This window comes from Bos grunniens, chromosome 10 (genome assembly GCF_055505025.1).
Source record: "Bos grunniens cultivar Pamir isolate PY7600 chromosome 10, Bosgru_T2T1.0, whole genome shotgun sequence".
NCBI classification, from domain to species: domain Eukaryota; kingdom Metazoa; phylum Chordata; class Mammalia; order Artiodactyla; family Bovidae; genus Bos; species Bos grunniens.
The window spans coordinates 23,538,234-23,559,561 of record NC_141174.1 but is presented as its reverse complement, the minus strand read 5'-3'; the positions used below and the strand labels follow the sequence as shown (position 1 = coordinate 23,559,561).

Here is a 21,328-nt window from a genome sequence, read left to right as displayed (position 1 = left end):
CTTTGATGCTGCCATTCCAGTTCAAAGATCTATCATCTCTCACAGGATTGTGATCATAGCTTCCTGTCGTTCACTCCTGTACCACACTGTTCCATACTCCATACTGTCGACAGAGCAATCTTCTAAAAAATGCAAAGCCGATAACATTATTCCCTTTTTAAACATTCCAGTGACTTCTTATAGTTCTTCAGGCAGAGCCCTTCTTGATTAGATCTTACTTATCTCTTTGGCTTTACCTTGTACCATGGTTCCCCATGTCCATGCCTTAGCCCTCTATTGAATTTAAATTCTTTCTCGTTTGTTCGGCTCTTTCACATTACTGTTCTGCTGCCTCTTTCATCATCCCTCTTTCCTGCTTAGCCTTCTGTTCTCAACCTAAATTTTACTTCCTCAGAGAGGCCTTCCTGCAGTTTGGTGCCCTGTGGTCTGTCCCATATCACTGTATCAACATGGTGTTTGTTACATGTGATAGGTCCTTGTCTCTTCTCTAGATCCCTGATGGCAGGAGGCATGTAATGTTCGCTCATTGGTGTATTCCCTTGTGGAGTGCCTGGTCTATAGTAGATACTCAGCAAAGTTTTATTAAATGTTGTTATTAAATGATAATTCAGTGAGGAGAAAAAACATCCTGTTTTACATTTGGTAGGGTTTAGAGCTACGTATGGTATTCCTGTATTTAGCTTTGAATATATCTTTAAACATAAGTAAATGTGGAAGATAATACTGCTTTTCAACACATGCTCTTATTTTTCTATCTTCATACATTCCCTTATTTTAAAATCTTTTAATGTTTGTTTTTATTCTGTACTACAAACACAGATTCCCCCATGTGGATGCTTTTGAGTGTGAAATGCCACTTAACATCAGCACATCTGCCAGCTTTCATTCAGCTCTTTTCCATAGACGATCTTGTGAAGCTTTTCTATTAGACATTGAGTCTAAGTCATGCAGTCTTCTAATGGTGCATTTGCAAAATGGTGAAGCCTACTGAACTGTCTTGTTCTCTAGCACACTAGATAGAAAGCACTAGGACAGAGAGCTGTGACTTGGACTTTTTGGCTCTTCATAGCCACTCCACAGGCTCTTGATGGATTAATGATCCTTTCCTTCTCAGTCAGCCTTGGGTCTAAGCAGGTTATGGAGCTGAATCATCCCTGACAGGCAAAAATAAATGCTCTGGAAAGACATGGGAATTGGCTTAGATGCATTTTCTTCAAGGGTATTGAAAGCTTCATTATGGAAGGTAGTTGATACTGATTGTGTTTTTACTGTTCTTAAGAAAGAAATCCTTTTTTTTTTCTTTTTTTAAAATCTGAGCTACAAGATCACTGTATGTTAGTTTCCCTTGCCTTACTAATATGACCACCAATTATTTGACTGTTGTTTGATAATGTAGTTTGTGGCAGCTTTTATTCGTTTTTTAGTGCATTTTGGATTAAAAGTGTAAATAGGAAAATTTTACAGGGAAATATTTGTAATCTTGTATTTACTGGGCTTTCCATAGGATTTGTCAGAACTCTTTTCCCTGAACGGATTAGACTTTTATTTTTAGATCAGTCATGATTATTTGCTTTCTTAAGTCTATAACAAGAATGTAAGATTATTATATTTATATAACCCCATTTGATACAAAATTATCATTAGCTAGAGTTAAATTAATGGATATCCCTTGTGCACAGTTTCAGGCAGACTTGGATAGCACTTTTAGCAAGAAAGGTAAATCGGTTGTTGAAAATCTCAGAGGAAGGTCAGTCTAGTTAGTTATGAAAAGTCCTTTAGGGAGAAAGAGTAAGCTGTTTCAATTATTTATTTATTTTTGATGTCAGGAAAAACTGAGAAAGCAGTAGCTAGAGGGATCAATGGTTAAAGAGGTTCTTTTGTTTGTTTTTTTAAATTTTTATTGGGGATAGTTAATGTACAGTGTTGTGTTAATTTCAGGTGTACAGCAGAGTCAATTAGTTATGCATATACATATATCCATTTTGTTTTGTTTTTAGATTCTTTTCCCAGATAGGTCATTACAGAGTATTGAGTAGAGTTCCCTGTGCAATACACTAGGTCCTTAATAGTTAGCTGTTCCACTTTTTTTTTTCCTTCAAATTTTACTCTGGCAATTGTCTATACCCAGGGAGCCTGGAGGGCTCCTCTGAAGAAATTGGGATTTCTAATGTTGCAAATTAAGTAATTCATCCTTGTGCCTTGGATTTCAAGCAGAAGCAGGAAGAGGATCTGATGAAGGAATTAACTTTGTGTCTCCAATGTTAAATATATTCTAAATCCATTTTGGTGATGGGTGTTTCCTGGTTGCAATGTGATCTCTGGTTCTTTTAGACTCTGATAATTTAATTTACTCAGTTCTTCTACTTTAAGTAAAACTGTCAAGAGCTCGTATTCATGGATTTCATCATTTTATCTCTAATTTCCGGAGTCTTTTTTTCCTTTTATCCTTATCTTTAAAAAAAATAACTTAAGGTGTTTGTCTTAGGAAGGCTGGCAGGATGTCAGTTTTAATGTGTTCATAAAATGAGCTGTTTTTATTTTATGTACATGCTCAGATACTCTGTGTAAACATCAACTAATTTAAAGGAAATTAATTCAAGTGTTTTAATAAGTGAATAATTACTTTCTCACAGATTAACACATTCTGAGTTACATTCTTGGGTGAGATATGAAAATAAGAAAATACACCATTAATCTCCTCTTGTTGAGTACTAATATGAAAGGAAAGTTTATCTCATTACTACTTCGACACTCTGGGAGGTGGACTCGAGCTGCTGTTTATACTGTGGAGGAAATATATCCAGGGTTAGATGGGGAACAGCAATCTGAAGTTCCCCCCCTCACTCTTTCCTTCTGCTTAATCATGGTAGGAAAGGCTGGGGCCGCAGGAGCTGCCACTGATATTCTGGATGCTAAGAGGGCCATGCCTTCCTCTGGTAGTGTAAAAAATACTGTTTCTCCCCCCTGGTAATAGGCCCCAGGGCATAATGAAAAGAACACAGACATTGGAAGCAAGATGGACTTGGGCTCTAATCCCTCTGCTTTGATTTACTTGCTGCTTAGTCTTAAGCAAACTGCACTTTCTGATGCTCAGAGAGATTAAATGAGCTTGAAACTGAGAGTGAGAAAAAAATATGACATCTTAGGTTTATGACCCGGTTCACCTGAAGGAGCCAAGCTTCCTGTTTCAGGACATAAAAAGGTAGATGCAATCTTCAAAGGCCTATTAACTATTCTTGCCCTGTTGTTACTGACCATGGTACCAACTTATTAATGACAGACTAGATTCGTAACAAAACCTAACACCACGTTTCGGTATCTTTCGAATACAAAGAAAATACCAGAATTAGTTAATGCTAATAGAAGTTAAACGTGATCTACCAGTATATCCTAGAAGATTATAATGATTAAAGACTGGTTATATAGTAGATTTCAAACCCTAAGGTTTAAGATTCAGTTCACTCTGTCATGTCCATCTCTTTGCAACCCCAAGGACTGCAGCACTCCAGGCCTCCTTGTCCATCACCAGCTCCTGGAGTTTACTTAGATTCATGTCTGTTGAGTCGGTGATACCATCCAACTATCTCATCCTCTGTTGTCCCCTTTTCCTCCCACCTTTAATCTTTCCCAGCATCAGGGTCTTTTCAAATGAATCAGTTCTTCGCAACAGGTGGCCAAAGTATTGGAGTTTCAGCTTCAGCATCAGTCCTTCCAATGAATATTCAGGACTGGTTTCCTTTAGGATTGACAGGTTTGATCTCCTTGCAGTCCAGGGGACTCTCAAGAGTCTTCTCCAACACCACAGTTCAAAAGCATCAATTCTTTGGTGCTCAGTAAGGTTTAAGATTTTGGTCAGTCTTAACAAACACAGTTTATGTTAAGATGTAGAATTTTTGCGAAGATTATTCGTACGCTCAGTCATTCACTCCTTTTTTATTCTATGATTTTACTTCATATTATAAATTTTCAAATGCTGCTCTCTTGTCATATATTAGTAAGTATGTGGCATTTGAAATGTGTGGCCATTGTGAATGGAACTTCTCAGGAAAAAAAGAAGCAAACTGTTGCCATCACTCTGTGCCCAATAGTTTAAAAATAGAAATTATATGTATTAGACACATGAGAGAGTTTAGAGAGAAGATTCAACTGAAACCATTGTGCCCCAGAACCTTAATAACTTAAATGTAAATACTGGCATATATCCAGAAAGTAAGATTCAATTAAGTACAGTTGTTTCATCTTTAAAAAAATCATCTTTCCATCAAGAAATTTTGGCAGCTGTATTGATGACTTCTCAAGAGAGGGGCAGATGGGACTATAAAGACGCCTGAAATCTTCTTTTCCCACTGACTTCCTAATTCTTCATTTTTTTTTTTTTCTTTTTACTGTCAGGAGGAACCGGGCCATAGAAATCAAGTACTCTGACTTGCCCTCTGCTTTTCCAATCATAAGTTTAGTTACTCTAGCTGTCTCTTATCTGTTCAGATGTTATAATTTGTAGTGATGGCGTAAGTGGATGTAATGGAAGTGGAAATTGGATAGGATCTAGATGGCAGATTATGGGCTTAGTTTCAAAGACTGTTTTTACCTGGAGAATAAATAAAAAGAGTTAATAAGCATTTTCTAGTGATTGGTGGTTTATCTGTTCCTTGTGTTCCACCTTGACTTAGCACTGGTCTCTCGGGAACTTCTAAAACCTCTCTTGCCTATGTCAGAATTCATTTTTTTCCCTGAAGAGATCAAAGCTTTTATGGGCATTATTTATTGTAGTCTCACGATATCCTAGGGAGCTAAGTAGAGTTTATGTGGCTCCATTTTTATTTTTAAAGTCAAGCGACGAACAGATAAATCTCTTCACCAAGGTTACAAAATGAGGCTGTGGTGGAGGCAGAAATAGACTCCTTAGTCAGAGACATCTCTTAATTCTGGCCCTTGTGTCTAAGATGCAGTAGATTGTTTGGCCTTTCTCTAAACAGGCCTTTGACACTTAGAGTGTGTGGAAAGTATGCGCTTCCGTCAACGAGTTTTGCTGTTTAGCTATTCTTTGCCTGTTAAAGCAATGACTGGGGGACTAAAGAAAACAGAAAGGACGTCCAAGCCTTATTTCAGCCCCGAGCTTTGAACAGAGAGTGCTTTTTTATTTCCTTAGGATTACTTTTCTGTCTTTATATTCAACTTGAACAGGATTTTTCTTCAGGGCACTACTGATATTGAGAACTTTTAAGGGAAATTAGTATTATTATTTTTTTTAAATGAAAGCTTTGTATGTGAAAATTAGACTTTTGAAATAATAAGTATACCAATACTAGACCACATTGAAAGAAGATTTGGGGAGATAACTGCACATTTTTACATTTTCAAATGTAGGTTTAGTGGCCCCCCCCACTTTTTTTCTTTTTTCCCCTGAAAGTCATTGCCAAATGGATTATATTTTAAAATTACCCTAATTCAGCAATTTATATTACTATACATTAAAGTTTTTAAAAATGAAATAGTATGCTTGATAATAATTATTTTGTCAAAATTTCAACTGTTTTCATTTGAATATTTATCACTCAGTGGTTATTAAATTTATGACTTTTTATAAATTTACTCACTCCACTCTTCTCTTTTAGTATCCATAATGCTTATTTGGAATTTTAAGCACAAGACAGGAAGGAATAGTTTTTCTTCTTTCCTTTTCTTTAAGGTCTGCTTCTCAAATTAGCCTGCATGCCTGAACCTGTGTTACAATTCAGAAGGAACAGTGGAGTGTATTGCATACAGTCTTTTTGTTAAGCCGGGTTAGCACCACTATCCTCCTGATGTCTTAAACATTGCAATTTATGTAAACTTTTCCATGTGCCTCCAGCATCTCCAATTTGTGAGCTAGTCTTACTATATTTATCCCTATTGTATATGTCCACATGTTTGTTTTGCAGTGGAATAACTCTTGACAGTTATAAATTTTTCCATATGTTCCATCCTGTAGAGATAAACAATATGTGTGCTGTAGGTTTCCCTCAGCTTTGAAGACTTACTTTTGAAATAAACAAATCCAGAGGACACTATGCTTGGTTTTGGAAAGTCATTTACATGAGCATACTTTCCACGAAAGGGAAGGTAGTGAATTTTCACCCTTTTAATGTGAAGCTGGTTAATTGAATTTTTCTAAAGGACTGAGAGCTACTTAACTGCTTTCAGTTTTTCAGAGATTTACCAGGCAATTCAGACTTATTTTTGAAAGTCTTTAAAAGTGCCAGTTAAATCATAAATGACCATTTCACGAAGTTCTCTCAGTCTCTCACCGGTTTACTTTGGCTGTAGGGATTAGTGAAATAGCTTTGGATTTCCTTATAATTTTCCCTTTTATCTTTATAGATTGAAAAGTTGGTATTGGCATGTAATGATGGCATCTGAAGCATTTATATTGTGGCTGCTTTTTTTTTTTTTGTCTATAGAAAGAATTATTATGATTCACTTATAAGCAGCTATTTCTTTTTCTTTGGATTCTCCTAGGAAATCAAGTCTTTCTGACCAGTTTAATATGTGAAAATTGATGCAAGTATCTTTATTCTTAGCTAGATGCGTGTGTGTGTGCTCATTCATGTCTGATTCTTTGCAACCCTGTGGACTGTAGCCCTCGGGGCTCCTCTGTTCATGGGATTCTCCAGGCAAGAATACTGGAGTAGGTTGCCATTTTCTTCTCCAGGAGATCTTCCCATCCTGGGGATCGAACCCATGTCTCCTCCCTTGGCAGGCGGGTTCTTTACCACTAGTGTCACCTGGGAAGCCTTGATGTTCTTTTTTACCCCAACAGATATCTTCTGCCTACATTTCTTTCCCCCAGAAATGCAAAGGTGCTTTTATTAGTTGATTTGCTAAAGCCTTTGGGTATATAAATGTTTCCTACGTTTTCTATTGCTAACTGCAAGATTGACTACATAAGGGATACAAATTGTATCTGTATTGCAATTTTTATTTATTTATTTATTTTTTTGTCGTCTCTTTAACATACAAAATTTATCGTCTTTCTCCCAGTGCTTTTTAACTTAGAAAACTGAAAAGTGATGTGTAAATCTGGCGGTATAAGCAACAATGTGTGGGATGTGGTTCAAGGCTAGTGACGTGCTAGAGTGAGCCCCCACCAGCTCCTAAAAACCAATTATTAAATTTTCAGAAAATTTCTGAGCTTGTTAACATTAAAAATTAAACTATATAAACTTTTAATTAAAATAAATTATATTTAAAAAAAGATTTGTACTCAAAACTCATCACATCATAATTATTTTTTACTACATTTTACTAGTTGACTCATTGGAAAAGACTCTGATGCTGGGAGGGATTGGGGGCAGGAGGAGAAGGGGACGACAGAGGATGAGATGGCCGATGGCATCACTGACTCGATGGACGTGAGTCTGGCTGAACTCCGGGAGTTGGTGATGGACAGGGAGGCCTGGCGTGCTGTGATTCATGGGGTTGCAAAGAGTCGGACATGACTGAGCAACTGAACTGAACTGAACTGAACTGTTATCAGTGCTCTTGAAATTATTTGTGCCTATTTTATCTATATTGGAAATACTATATACTAGTGAATACTTCTGGACACCTCTTCCAACTCTATGTTCACTGATAACTTGAAATCAAAGAAGTAGTAACACCATTGGCAAACACAGCAAATTAGGACTTGATTTATTGCTTTGTTAATTGTCTACACTTATGAAAATGATGAAGTATCAGTGATGAAGACTAAGCTATGGCTTAGTCTATAGCTACTATTAGGTTGGTGCAAATGTAACTGAGGTTTCAGACTGTGAATTTTAAATCGTTATAACTAGGCTCGAATACATCTTTATTAATCAAAGTAGGAACCATTACAGTCAACACATTTTTGCCAACAAGAAATGTTTGTTTATTACTGTAGCCTAAAAGTCTGGGCTTCAAGATTTGATAAACTCTTTGAAAGCATTTTCTGCCTCCTGATGGTTGTGAAAATGTCTTCCCTGTAAAAAGTTGTCGAGATCCTTGAAGAAGTGGTAGTTGGTTAGCAAGAGATCAGGTGAATATGGTGTGTGTGAAGTCACTTAAGTTGTCTGACTCTTTGTGACCCTATGGATTATAGCCCTCCAGGCTCCTCTGTCCATGGAATTCTCCAGCAAGAATACTGGAGTGAGTTTCTATGTCCTTCTCCGGGGATCTTCCCCAACCAGGGATCAAACCTGCATCTCTAGCATCTACTTCTCATGTAGTTGTAAGAGGATCAGTTATGATGATCCTCTCAACTGGTCTTTGTCAACTTCCAATGACTGGCCCCTATGCTCCCATCTTCAAGGCTCTCATCTCCTTTGCAAAACTTCTTGAATCACCACTGCTCTGTACATTTGTTAGCAGTTCCTAGGTCAAATGCGTTGTTGATGTTGTGAGTTGTTTCTGCTGTTTTACAATGCATCTTGAATAAGAAAATCACTTGAATTTGCTTTTTGTCTGACATCATTTCCCTAGTCTAAAATAAATATAAAATAAATAGCAAGTAATAAGTCATTAGCACATACATCACAGCAGGATCCTCTATGACCCACCTCCCAGAATATTGGAAATAAAAGCAAAAATAAACAAATGGGACCTAATTAACCTTAAAAGCTTCTGCACATCAAAGGAAACTATTAGCAAGGTGAAAAGACAGCCTTCAGAATGGGAGAAAATAATAGCAAATGAAGCAACTGACAAACAACTAATCTCAAAAATATACAAGCAACTCCTACAATTCAACTCCAGAAAAATAAACGACCCAATCAAAAAATGGGCCAAAGAACTAAATAGACATTTCTCCAAAGAAGACATACAGATGGCTAACAAACACATGAAAAGATGCTCAACATCACTCATTATCAGAGAAATGCAAATCAAAACCACTATGAGGTACCATTTCACACCAGTCAGAATGGCTGCGATCCAAAAGTCTACAAATAATAAATGCTGGAGAGGGTGTGGAGAAAAGGGAACCCTCTTACACTGTTGGTGGGAATGCAAACTAGTACAGCCACTATGGAGAACAGTGTGGAGATTCCTTAAAAAACTGGAAATAGAACTGCCTTATGATCCAGCAATCCCACTGCTGGGCATACACACTGAGGAAACCAGAAGGGAAAGAGACACGTGTACCCCAATGTTCATCGCAGCACTGTTTATAATAGCCAGGACATGGAAGCAACCTAGATGTCCATCAGCAGATGAATGGATAAGAAAGCAGTGGTACATATACACAATGGAGTATTACTCAGCCATTAAAAAGAATACATTTGAATCAGTTCTAATGAGGTGGATGAAACTGGAGCCTATTATACAGAGTGAAGTAAGCCAGAAGGAAAAACATCAATACAGTATACTAACGCATATATATGGAATTTAGAAAGATGGTAACAATAACCCGGTGTACGAGACAGCAAAAGAGACACTGATGTATAGAACAGTCTTATGGACTCTGTGGGAGAGGGAGAGGGTGGGAAGATTTGGGAGAATGACATTGAAACATGTAAAATATCATGTAAGAAACGAGTTGCCAGTCCAGGTTCGATGCACGATACTGGATGCTTGGGGCTAGTGCACTGGGACGACCCAGAGGGATGGTATGGGGAGGGAGGAGGGAGGAGGGTTCAGGATGGGGAACACATGTATACCTGTGGCGGATTCATTTTGATATTTGGCAAAACTAATACAATTATGTAAAGTTTAAAAATAAAATAAAATTTAAAAAAAATAAAGGAGAATGGTTAAAAAAAAATAAGTCATTAGCAAAAAACCATAAAATGAGAAATGTGCATTAAAATGATGTATGGCATAACCATATTTATTTAAGAATGTATTTCAGAATCAAATGGCAAAGTTCAACAAAGCAAAACTGCAATTACTTTTGCACCAACCTAATATGAATAACTCAAAAAGCTTGAGAAAATATTTTTCCAGTATTTGAAACGGTTATCTGATTCAGCAAAGAAGCGGTTCACATCATGGAAAACTGAATGAGTGAAATTCTGACATACGTCTGTGTTCATGTTCCTTTTTCTCATTAACTTGAACAAAATCATCAACCAACTAAGCAGAATTGTAAGAATAATATATTGCTCCAAGTGTACCAGACATTCGATGCTAAATACATCAAGAAGCCTTTTATAGTTCTCTTCTGAAAACCATGCTACTCACAAACATGCTGCCTCTCTTCCAACTCATACATGACTTTAGATTTCCTCTCTTTGCTCTAACGGCTATTGTTAAAGGGTATGACAAATTCATTTATTCAGTCATCTGCATCCATCCCTTTGACCACAAATTACCTTGGAGTAGTGTTAGAAAAAGTTTGCTGGAAAAGAGAAACAGTTTAATACTGGATTTATAAAACCGTAGCTTTCCTTTCTTGGAGGCATAATTCTGTTATTTAGGCCACTGTTGAAAGGTGGTTTAGATTGGCAGTTTACGTATCAAAGGAGAAAATAGCTTTATTCAATAGAATTTGTTTTCCTAAGCTTTATGGATAGTCTTCCCTGGTGGCTTAGAGGTTAAAGCAATGCAGGAGACCTGGGTTTGATCCCTGGGTCAGAAAGATCCCCTGGAGAAGGAAATGGCAACCCACTCCAGTACTCTTGCCTAGAGAATCCCATGGATGGAGGAGCCTGATGGGCTACAGTCCACGGGGTCACAAAGAGTCGGACACGACTGAGTGACTTCACTTCACTTCATGGATAGTCTGATGATCCATGATAGTGTATGTAATTCATACAAATAAATGTGGATAAGAATATCATATAGTTAAAGTTCAATTTTTCAGCCTTAAGTGACCAGAAGATTTTGAAATACATTTGGAACTCTTATCACACACTTGCTCCTTATGATGGGATAATCTAGTCAAGCCCCTGCCTTCCTGTTTTAATTGATGCTTCAACTTTAGTCATTTGAATATCACCCTCATCATTTTTGTCATATCCACGTACCTCTTATACCTTTATTTACTTATTAATTTTTTAATTGACTTTTCCCTTATGACATAGCTTTATTCTAGGTGACAATTGGAGAAGGCAATGGCACCCCACTCCAGTACTCTTGCCTGGAAAATCCCATGGACGGAGGAGCCTGGTGGGCTGCAGTCCATGGGGTTGCTGAAAGTCGGACATGACTGAGCAACTTCACTTTCACTTTTCACTTTCATGCATTGGAGAAGGAAATGGCAACCCACTCCAGTGTTCTTGCCTGGAGAATCCCAGGGACAGGGGAGCCTTGTGGGCTGCCGTCTATGGGGTCACACAGAGTCGGACACGACTGAAGTGACTTAGCAGTAGCAGCAGCAGGTGACAATACCCATGAAATCTTGAGTTTAATGTAATCATCTTGTGTTTAAGTTATTTTTTTCTAATACCCATTAAAATATTGCCTACAAATTAAATTTTTTTAAGTTTGTCCATGTACCACCAATGGTATGTGTACCACATTTTGGGAAATGATGTACCAGTGGATGGTAATAACTAGACATTAGGCCAAATAGTCTTGTTTATTCCTCATGTCAACTTAGTGAGGTAGGGATTGCTATCTCTTTTTAATAGGTGAGGAAGCTGAGAAATTAAATTTGTTAACTAACTTGTCCACAGTCATTAGTTGAGTCAAAATTTACCTAACAAAGATCCACACTAACCCCTGAGACTCACAGCTTGATTTCTAGTCCAGCAGTATCCAGCATCACCTGGGAGCTTCTTAGAAATGCAAAAGCTCTGGCCTCATTCCAGACCTAATTAATTAGAATCTGAAGTTCAACAAGATTCCCGGATGATTCTGATGTGTGTGAGAAGGTGTGAGAAGCCTTGATCCAGACTCCTGTGGTGTCTGCCACAGGAGAAGAAGAAAAGATGGATGCCTCGACGAGTCTCTTTTACTCTCTGCAGTAAAAGCGACCATCATGCCCTGCTGCTCTGAGATATAGCTATTTCTGAGAAACACCCATTGGTTATGGATGGGAAGGTAGGAAATCATGTTCTCAATCACTTTGGTTATTTTTCTCTCTTGAAGTCACCTTTTGTTTGCTTCACTTTTTTCCTTGATTGAGGTATAAGGCTGGGTTGAAAGGTCAACAGTTTCTCTCTTTTCTCTCCTAGTTTCCTTCCCCAGCATCCACAGATCCACTTCTTGCCCTCTGAAATGGCCTGGTCCTTTTTCTCTTGCCCACCCCAAACCTACCTAGGCCCTGAGAACTGTCTGCACAGCTACAACTAATTTTCAGTTCTTCTTGGATGGTTCTAATAGTGTGTATGCTGCCCTGACTCTTGGCTTCTTTCCTTCTGCTTGCTGCTGTCTGCAGCTCAGCTATTTTACTGCTTGCTTTTATTTTCTCTAAGCCATCCTTACCTCTGCACTCAGGAGGCCGCTGTTTCCATTCTGCTCTGCATCTCACTCTTGCTGTTGCTCTTACAATTGGAAGTGTTACTATAAGCAGCAGCCTCAGGAGACCCTATTAAGACAATCTCATGGAAATGGTCAGAGTGTTGGGAATTTGATGGTTGGTTCTGGGAATATCAAGAATGGCTGTGACTGATGAACATAACTAGCTATAAATTTTGAAGTATTCCCGTGCATCATCAGCATTTCATCAGCTTATTGTCTTAGTGTTTTTTCGTAGAATTTCCTTGTGAATCCTATGCCTGGAGGAATCTGCAGGGTTTCTAGACACCACACCCCGTTTGTACAGTTACAGGCCTTCTGTCTTGGAATTTATGTAGTTGTTTATTCAGTCTCCAAGATGACTAGTTATTTGAGATGAGTGGAAGTTGCATTTATTAATGAGATCAGACCTTGCCTTCTTGTTCACTACTGGCCAGGTACAGGTCATAATAGTATTTCATTTTCTTAACTTTGAATAGTGTTAAAAGGGAGGTGACTCATTTGAATTATAAGAAATACTGAAAGAAAACTATACTGTTCATTATATATTGTAAACTGAGAAACAAAGAGGGATGGTTGTTTCTTACCATAGTAATTTCAGGCTCTGAAAGATTTGTTTATCAGCCAACTGTAGACACACCTATCCCAACCCAGATTTTTTTAATGACCTTCAGCTTTGTAGTCATTTAGACTTGAGTCTTTTTTTCCCCCTCTTTTCTCCTTTCTGCCACATTTTTTGGGTACACACCCTTCTTCCCTCCCCTTTGTCATTTTCTTGTTTCCTTGAGAAAAGGAGAGTCCCTCTTAGAGTGTAAACAGTTCTTTGTGGAGTGTGACTTATTTATGCTTGAGGGGCTGTCAGTGTATACACAATAGAGAGGGTGACGGAGGCTCCCAGGCATGCCAAGTCAGCACTTTGAGCATGTGAAGGCCAAAGAGCATGTTAAGCAGGCTGAAAAAATTTTAACAAGTCAGAACATTTTACAATTTCCATATTTATCAAACATGTCAGGGGATGGGATCACAAAGCCTTCCAGGGATTAACTGCCTCTAGGACCTGAACTGTTTTATTAAGATGGAGGAAGCCAAGTTCTCAATACCCCATGATTTTCTCTAATAACCACAGGAGTTAGAATGTAGGTGATCCTTGCTGAATGAAAGGTAATCCTCGGGCTAAATTGCTCATTGAATGGGGAAAAAAAAAATCTTTCAACAGATGAACTGTGTGTGAATCTATCTGACAGAGCTTTGGAGCTTGAAGTTTATTTACCTAGAGCTTCAGTTTTATTAAATCTCTGGTTGGTGGTTCTTGACCTTTGACACTTAAGGGCTTAGAATATGAAGACTAAGTAGATGTCAGAAACATGCAGACATTCTTAAAGAGGGGTGGCCTTTGGGTTTTGGGGTTTGGCAAGGCATCCTAGAGTTATTATTTATTTTCAAATGTTTGGGGTTTGGCAGATCCAAAGATGCATTTTGCCAAGCATTTTCCTTTGAATTTTAGTACAGGAATATCTTGGGTGGAATTTAATTGCTTTATTGGTGATTCATTTGCAGTATACTGATCAGAATGCTATTTTGGAAAAGATATTTGATGATTGATAAATATTAGGAACTTGACAGTTTTTTGAGTACCAACATTTTCTTAGATGAGGATAGAAATGGCATTCAGGCTCCAAATATTTTCAGTAAGATTTGGAACTTGGAATCTTTAAGTAGTAGTTTCCAAATTTGTCTATCCCTTTTTCCACAAAAGCAAACTAGACTCTACTTCCCTGGCTTGATCTGCAAACCTTTAGAAAAGTTGCCGAGCTGATCTGCAACATTGGGCCAACTCTTAATTTGAAAATTAATATTAAAAAAAAGATTTTCAACAAGTAGAGAGAGCAACCCTCTTCTGGAGAAATAAGCTGGAATTAAAACAACAACCCAAGAAGACTAAGCATAGGGTAGATTTTGGGTTCTAAAGCCAAATTACCAGGAATGACAAAACCCCTGAGAGGACTAAAGTTATATAAGGTGCCATGAGGTAGCTTTTCCATTACAGTTTGTAGAAAAGCTTGTAAAAGAAGGAAGCATGCTGAGACTTTACAAATGAGGACCAAGTCATAACTTTTTAAAGAACAAGAAAGGGACATGGCTAAATATGGCACTGAACTTCTCACTGCCCATTGGGTTACAGCAAAGCATGATGATAAAAACAAGTTTCTTATTGTCTGTTGCCAGCTTCTTATCTTTTGTGATTGGCTCAGAAGCGGCAGTGCCAGCAACTTGAATGACTGCACACACTCTCCATGAGAAAACAGCAATGCAAATAATCATCTAGCAGGAGAAAGAAAAGCATTTAAAACAAATTGACATGGATGTCTTCCATGTCCCAATTATTTTAAAACCAACTGGTGGAAATTTTGGGAAATTCTAGTTATGAATTCTGCAAACTAGTGGTAGGAGATGACAGAAGGACATAGACTTCTTCATTTGCTTCAAATAGTGGGGTGCAGGAAACTGTGGATGTATCATTGAGCTCGTATCTCCCTTAATCCATATGTTCTTTAAATGACTTAAAATGCCCAAGCAGCAAGGTGATCTGTTTTGAATCCTTGAGTTTATCCTGGTACTGATTTAACAGATGAGATTATTAGGTGATCTGCAGAGAACCATACTGATGTATGCCTAAAATTTTTTATTTGGACCAACTTTAAGTAATTGTAAATGTCTTTCAGTGTAAGTAAAATTTCATGTTTTTCTTCTTAAACTTTGGTCCTGATGACCTTAAAACAGGCAATTTGCCAAAGACAACTTTTTATTTTTCCTTTCTCTCTCTTCTCCTCTCTTTTTTTCTTGTTCCTCTTTCCTTCCCTTTCTTACTGGTTATCATCTAATTAGTGGGTGCTTATTAATGACCAATGGAACATGTGACTTTTTGCTCAGCTGCAGTCTGTTCCAGCAGGCAGGATTTGTGTGAAGTTGACAGGAAAGGATGGGTCCCACCCATCTGATGCTGTTACCTTTTAGAAAATTGAAGTGATTTGTTTCATAATTGAGAACATGTGTTACATTTGGACAGTAGAGAATGTAAGTAAACATTTCAAGGGTAACTCTTGCTCTATGCTTGCTATCTCCCACAGTGCCTTTTATGTAGTAGAGGCTGAACACAAAATTGTTACTGATTTTAATTCTGTTAATTTTTGACTATAAGGGAAGATAAACTCATTTTGTTATCGTAATATGTTATCCAGGGGTGGTAAACAACATATTCTGCGAAAAACCCACTAACCATAGTAAATAAAAATCAACGAAAGTCTTACAAGTAAGAAGTAATTTAGTTTTTACAAGTAATGTATTTTTTAAAGAGAAGGATAAAATGTTTTGCAATCTGCATTTGAAATTAAGATTAAGAAGCAAAGCATTCTCACAAGTAAGTATGTGAAACAATGAGAAAGTACCTTACCTCTGCATTTAGTGCTGTTCTACAGTAGGTATTAATTAGTGACCAGAGGACAAGCCAGTGTGTAATATGGGATAGGAGAAAAGAAAGCATCTTACTTAGCTCAAGGCTGCTCTAGCAAAATACCAGAGACTGGGTGACTTAAACAAAAAGTGTTTATTTCTTATATTTCTGGAGGCTGTGAACTCTAAGATCAAGGTTCCTGCAAATTCATTTCTTGGTATGGGCTCTCTTCCTAGCTGTAGACAGTTGCTTTCCTGCTGTGTGGTCATCTGGCCTCTCCTCACTGCTTGTGTGTGGAGAGAGAGTGAGACCTCTGTGGCCCTCTTCTTATAAGGGCACTAATCCCATCATGAGGGTCCCACCCTCATGATTTAATCTAACCTAATTACCTCCCAAAGACCCCATCTCCAAAACCATCACACTGGGGATGAGGGGACTAGGGCTTCAACACATGAATTTTTGGGGAATTCTTTCAATGCATAATAGAGAGTGTGATGTGCAAGCTCTCATGCGTGATGGTTTAACTGCTTAAAAAGAGAAGCCTTCTAGATTTGTTCAGGGTTTACAAATATTGGATTTTTAAAGTTTAATTATTTTAATTCTTTTCTCAATTCTTCTCAGTTTTTTCTTCTTAGATTTAGTAGCAGCACTACTGGAAACCATGGCTTCCTTCTCAGGAAATTGGAGGAAAAGAGAATCTGTGGAATACTTTGTTCATCTTGTAGCCATTAGGAATATTGCTTCTGAAAATGTTTAAAGCCATCTGCAAACTGTGGTTTTCAGTATAAAATGGGGTTAATTATTGATACTTCACTACAGTCAGAATTATGTTATGGTCCAATTTAAGCTCATTGGATGAAAGATCCTCCAATTTAGTATGGTATTTGTAATATATAAGATATAGGATAATTAGGATTTTAGCATTTTTAAATTCTAACATTTCCTGTGTTTTCAACATATTAAGAGGCCAATTCACATCATGTGTTCACTACAGGAGGCTTTTACAATAATGTGTCATGTAGCTACATAAGTAAGATTTCTATTTATAAGCTTCTTAAGAGCTCATTTTTGTTTATTTTTTATACATATAATTAAAAAATTTTTACTGAAGTATAGTTGGTTTACAATGTTGTATTAGTTTCAAATGTATAACAGTGATTGTTATATATACATACATATGCATATATATTCTTTTTCAGATTCTTTTCCATTATAGGTAATTTAAATATACTGATTAGAGTTTCCTATGTTATACAGTAGGTCCTTATTACCTATTTTATATATAGTATGTGTAAAGTTTTTATTCTTTAAGATCAGAAAGCAAGTGAAAGAATAGCAGGTAGACAACTTTCAAAGAATCAGAAGGAAGAAGTTGAAGGAAATAAAGTTTATGAGAAGAGCTTTGATCTTGTCATTAAGAGAGCCAAGGTGTTCAATAGAGGGAGAAGACAAAAATTCTATCAGTATCTACTTGGCAGAGGAAGTAAGACCCTCCCATTTCTTTTATGCAAAATCCCAGATATTTTCACATTTACGATTATAAAAAAAATATCTACCTGTTGGGAGAAACTTGAAAACAATCAGAAAAAATAAAGAGTAACCATGTAACATCAACCATCTGGAGATTAATGACTCAACTTTTTTCTCATGGTTGCATGACTTTATTCATGCATTTTCCCATATTTATTGAAATGTAATTGATTTAATATCATTATATAAGTTTAGAGTGTACAGTGCAATAGTTTGACATATGTATATAGTATTATGAAGTGATTACTATGATAAGGTTAGTTAACCATCACCTCACATAGGTTTTTTTTTTGTTTGTTTTTGGTAAGAACTTTTAAGATCTAGTCTCTTAGCAACTTTTAAGTGTATAATATGGAATTATTAGCTATAGTAATCAGGCTGTTCATTATATCCTCAGAACTGATTAATCTTAAACCTAGAAGGTGGTCCCCTTTAATGATATGCACCTCCTCCACCTGCCAAGCATCTGGTATCCACCAATCTGCTCTGTTTCTGTGAGTTCCTGTTTTTCAGATTCCAACCTATAAGGGATATCATACAGAATTTGTCTGTCTGACTTAATTCACCTAGTATAATGCCCTCTAGGTCCATCCATTTTTCTGTGTTGCTGTAGATGGCAAGATTTCCTCTTTTTTTGGTTTTTAATGGCTGAATAATATTTCCGTGTGTGTGTGTGCGTGTGTATGTGTGTATCGCATCTTCTTTGTCCATTCTTTTGTTGATGGGCACTTAGGTTATTTCCGCATCTTGGCTATTGCAGCAATGCTGCAGCGAACGTGGCGGTGCACCTATTTCTTTTGCGATAGTGACTTCATTCCCTTCAGATATGTATCTAGAAGTGTAATTTCTGAATCATGTGTCAGTTCTGTTTTAATTTTTCAGGAACCTCCGTACTGTTTTCTGTAGTAGCTGTGCCAATTTACATTCTCACCTGCGATGTAGTAAAGTTCCCTTTTCTTGAGCCCTCCTGTACTGTTAGTGGGAATGTAAATCGGTATAGCCACTGTGGAATAGAGTATGGAGGTTTCGTAAAGAACTAAAAATAGATTTGCCATATGATCCCACTCCTGGGCATATACCCAGACAAAAATATAATTCAAAAAGATACACGCATCACTATTTTCATAGCAGCAGTATTCACAATAGCCAAGACATAGAAGCAACCTTAATGTCCATTGACAGATGAATGAAGAAGATCTGGTATACGTATACAATGGAATATTACTCAGCCATTAAAAAGAATACTGCCATTTGCAGCAACATGGATGGATCTAGAGATTATCATGCTAAGTGAAGTAGGTCAGACAAAGAAACACGAATATTGTCTGATGTCACTTACATGTGGAATCTAAAATACAACACAAATTAATATGTCTATGAAACAAAACCAGACTCATAGATATAGAGAACAGACCTGTGATCGCCAAGCAGGGGGTTGTGTAGGGAAGGATTGGGAGTTTGGAATTAGCAAATGCAAATTATTATATATAGGATGATAAGCAAGGTCCTACTGTATAGCACAGGGAATGATATTCAATATCCTGTGATAAATCATTATGGAAAAGAATATATGTGTGTGTGTGTGTGTGTAACTGAGTCATTTTGCTGTATAAGCTATACTTCAATAAAATTTAAAAAGAAAAAAAAATTCGTTTTCTTCCATCCTCTTCAGCACTTGTCTTATTTTTAATAGTAGCCATTCTAACAGATGTGAGGTGATACCTCATTGGGGTTTTGATTTGCAATTCCCTGATGATTAGTGATGTTGAGCATCTATTCATATACCTGTTAGCCAATTGAATATCTTCAATGGAAAATGTCTATTCACATCTTTGCCTGTGATGAATAAGTGTTGTCTTGCTATTGTCCTGCTTTTGGTTTTGTTGACCACTGTGTTTTATTCTCATTCTGAATAATTACAATATCTTAGGCACTGTGTTAAGCACTTTACAAATACTATATCCTTTCATCTTCCCTGGTGGCTCAGGGGGTAAAGCATCTGCCTGCAATGCAGGAGACTGGGATTCGATCCCTGGGTCGGGAAGATCCACTGAAGAAGGAAATGGCAACCCACTCCAGTATTCTTGCCTGGAGAATCCCACGGACAGAGGAGCCTGGTGGGCTAGAGTCCAGGATCACAAAGAGTCAGACACGACTGAGTGCCTTCACTTTCACTTTCACTTTCATCAACACTATAAGGATAGATACTATTATGCCTTGAGGTTTTGTTTCAGGGAATGTCTATAAATGAGTCTGCTTCTTTAAGTGAGTGGGCTTCACTGTATGGGGAGAATGCCTACAGGAAGAAAGAAAGCTAGACACTTTTCATCTATAGTCTTTTCATTTCTCTCACCTTTTTCTTTCTCTTTCTCTTTCCTCTCCTTCTTTGTTAGGTTTTATTTTAGAAAGAAGGAAAGAAAATTTTCCTTTTTAAAGGATAAATGTTTTTAACTGAACCCTTGTCTGCCATGTTTAGTGTGTGAACAAGTTTTAAATTGTGAAAAAGTCTTATCAGAAGAAAGACGGCTTTGAAAGTGATATGGACATATTTGTTGGGTGTTCACTTCTTTAAGCCTAGATGAAGTATACGAGGGAGTAACTAAATTTTACAGTGTTTGGATAGTTACACAGTGAGTAAGCATTCTTTATGCCTTTAATAGAAAGTTAAGATCAGTCTTCGTAGAGTTTATATGATAGGACTGAATCACGGAATCGGTACCTTGGACATTTTTGTTAGCTCTAGAGCTGCTACTCAGATCCTGGTCCAGGTCCCACTTCCCTCTAAGGTGCCAGAACACATCAGAGTTCCTAGAGGCTGCAACAGTGTTCCAGAATACTTCTCCAATTAAATGCCTCTGTTCCTCTGCCAACACCCAAGGCCTCTCCATCTTTCCTCCTCAGAGGCACTCCTTGCCCTTTCCTCCACCTTCTAGATTACAAACAACTCCAGATTCCCTGTGTCCAAGTGATCTGTAGCTCCTAGAGCCCAAGATCTCTTTGGAATTGCTATTAAGACTTTGAGATTTTATAGCAAGAGTTTCTGACTTGGATTTGCCCCTGTGAATCTATCACCATAGCCAAGAGAATAATCCAGGCCTTCGTTACTCCAGCAGCCTCCTAATCAGCCCTTCTGCTTCTTGCCTCACTGCTCATCCTCTTACGTACCATTCCAGATTTATCTTTCTAAAACGTTTTTCTCCTGTCATTCCTCTTCTTAAGAATGCCTTGAGCATCAGGCCCAGATTCCTCAGCTTGTCCTCCAAGGCCGTCTTTAACCTAACCGGCCCTACTGGGCCCCTTCCCCCATGAAACTTTCTTTGTGGCCCACAGGTGTGTGTTTTAGCCTGTATCCCTTTGATTGTGTTTTTCCCATAGGTCTAGAAAATCCTTACTTCTTAAAATTTATTGAAACTTTATCCTCAAGTTCCATTTCTTCTATTAAGTGTTTCCTAATTCAGTTTTCCAAAGTGTTGTCTTATTCTGACAACTTCCCCTTATAGAAAGTATCATATAGATGAAATCATGTTATTATGAAAGTTATTTTCCCAAAGAGATTATAAAATTCTTTATCAATGAAGCTATGATAAAAATGGAGTGAATGCTGTTTCCTTTTCTTCATCATCATGATAAATAAAGCATGTACCCTTTAAAAGCTTACTCTTTTTTTTTCTCCAACTTTTTTCCTATTACCCCTCCTTGATAATTCAAATCATTGGACTGTTATCCCCTCTCCCTTCTATTATATTTCTCTCTTTTCTTTCGGAAGCCTCATCAATATACCAGCATACTCTAGTATGTATCATATTTTAGTCTATAGTGAAAAGAGCTTGTTTTTTTGTACATATTACTGTGTAATTATCTTCATGTAAAACATTTTTGAAACCCTCATAAAAAAGAACCTGAAATCCCATCACAGTAAGAAGTCTACCGTGAACATTTTGGTGACTT

The 21,328-nt window shown here is 37.4% G+C and overlaps 1 protein-coding gene across 23 annotated transcripts in view; it reads left to right on the top strand.

Moving 5' to 3' along the window:
- Positions 1 to 21,328, top strand: part of RAD51B (RAD51 paralog B) — a 738,822-nt gene that overhangs the window by 178,851 nt on the left and 538,643 nt on the right. Inside the window, exon 8 of one of the 23 annotated variants that reach the window (XM_086320106.1) lies at positions 16,472 to 16,674. The exons of the other annotated variants lie outside the window; for them this stretch is intronic. Coding sequence (XP_086176232.1) covers positions 16,472 to 16,582 — 111 coding nt within the window. The 3' untranslated portion in view covers positions 16,583 to 16,674. Of the gene's footprint in view, positions 1 to 16,471; positions 16,675 to 21,328 lie in introns of those variants that run through there. 23 annotated transcript variants of the gene reach the window in all.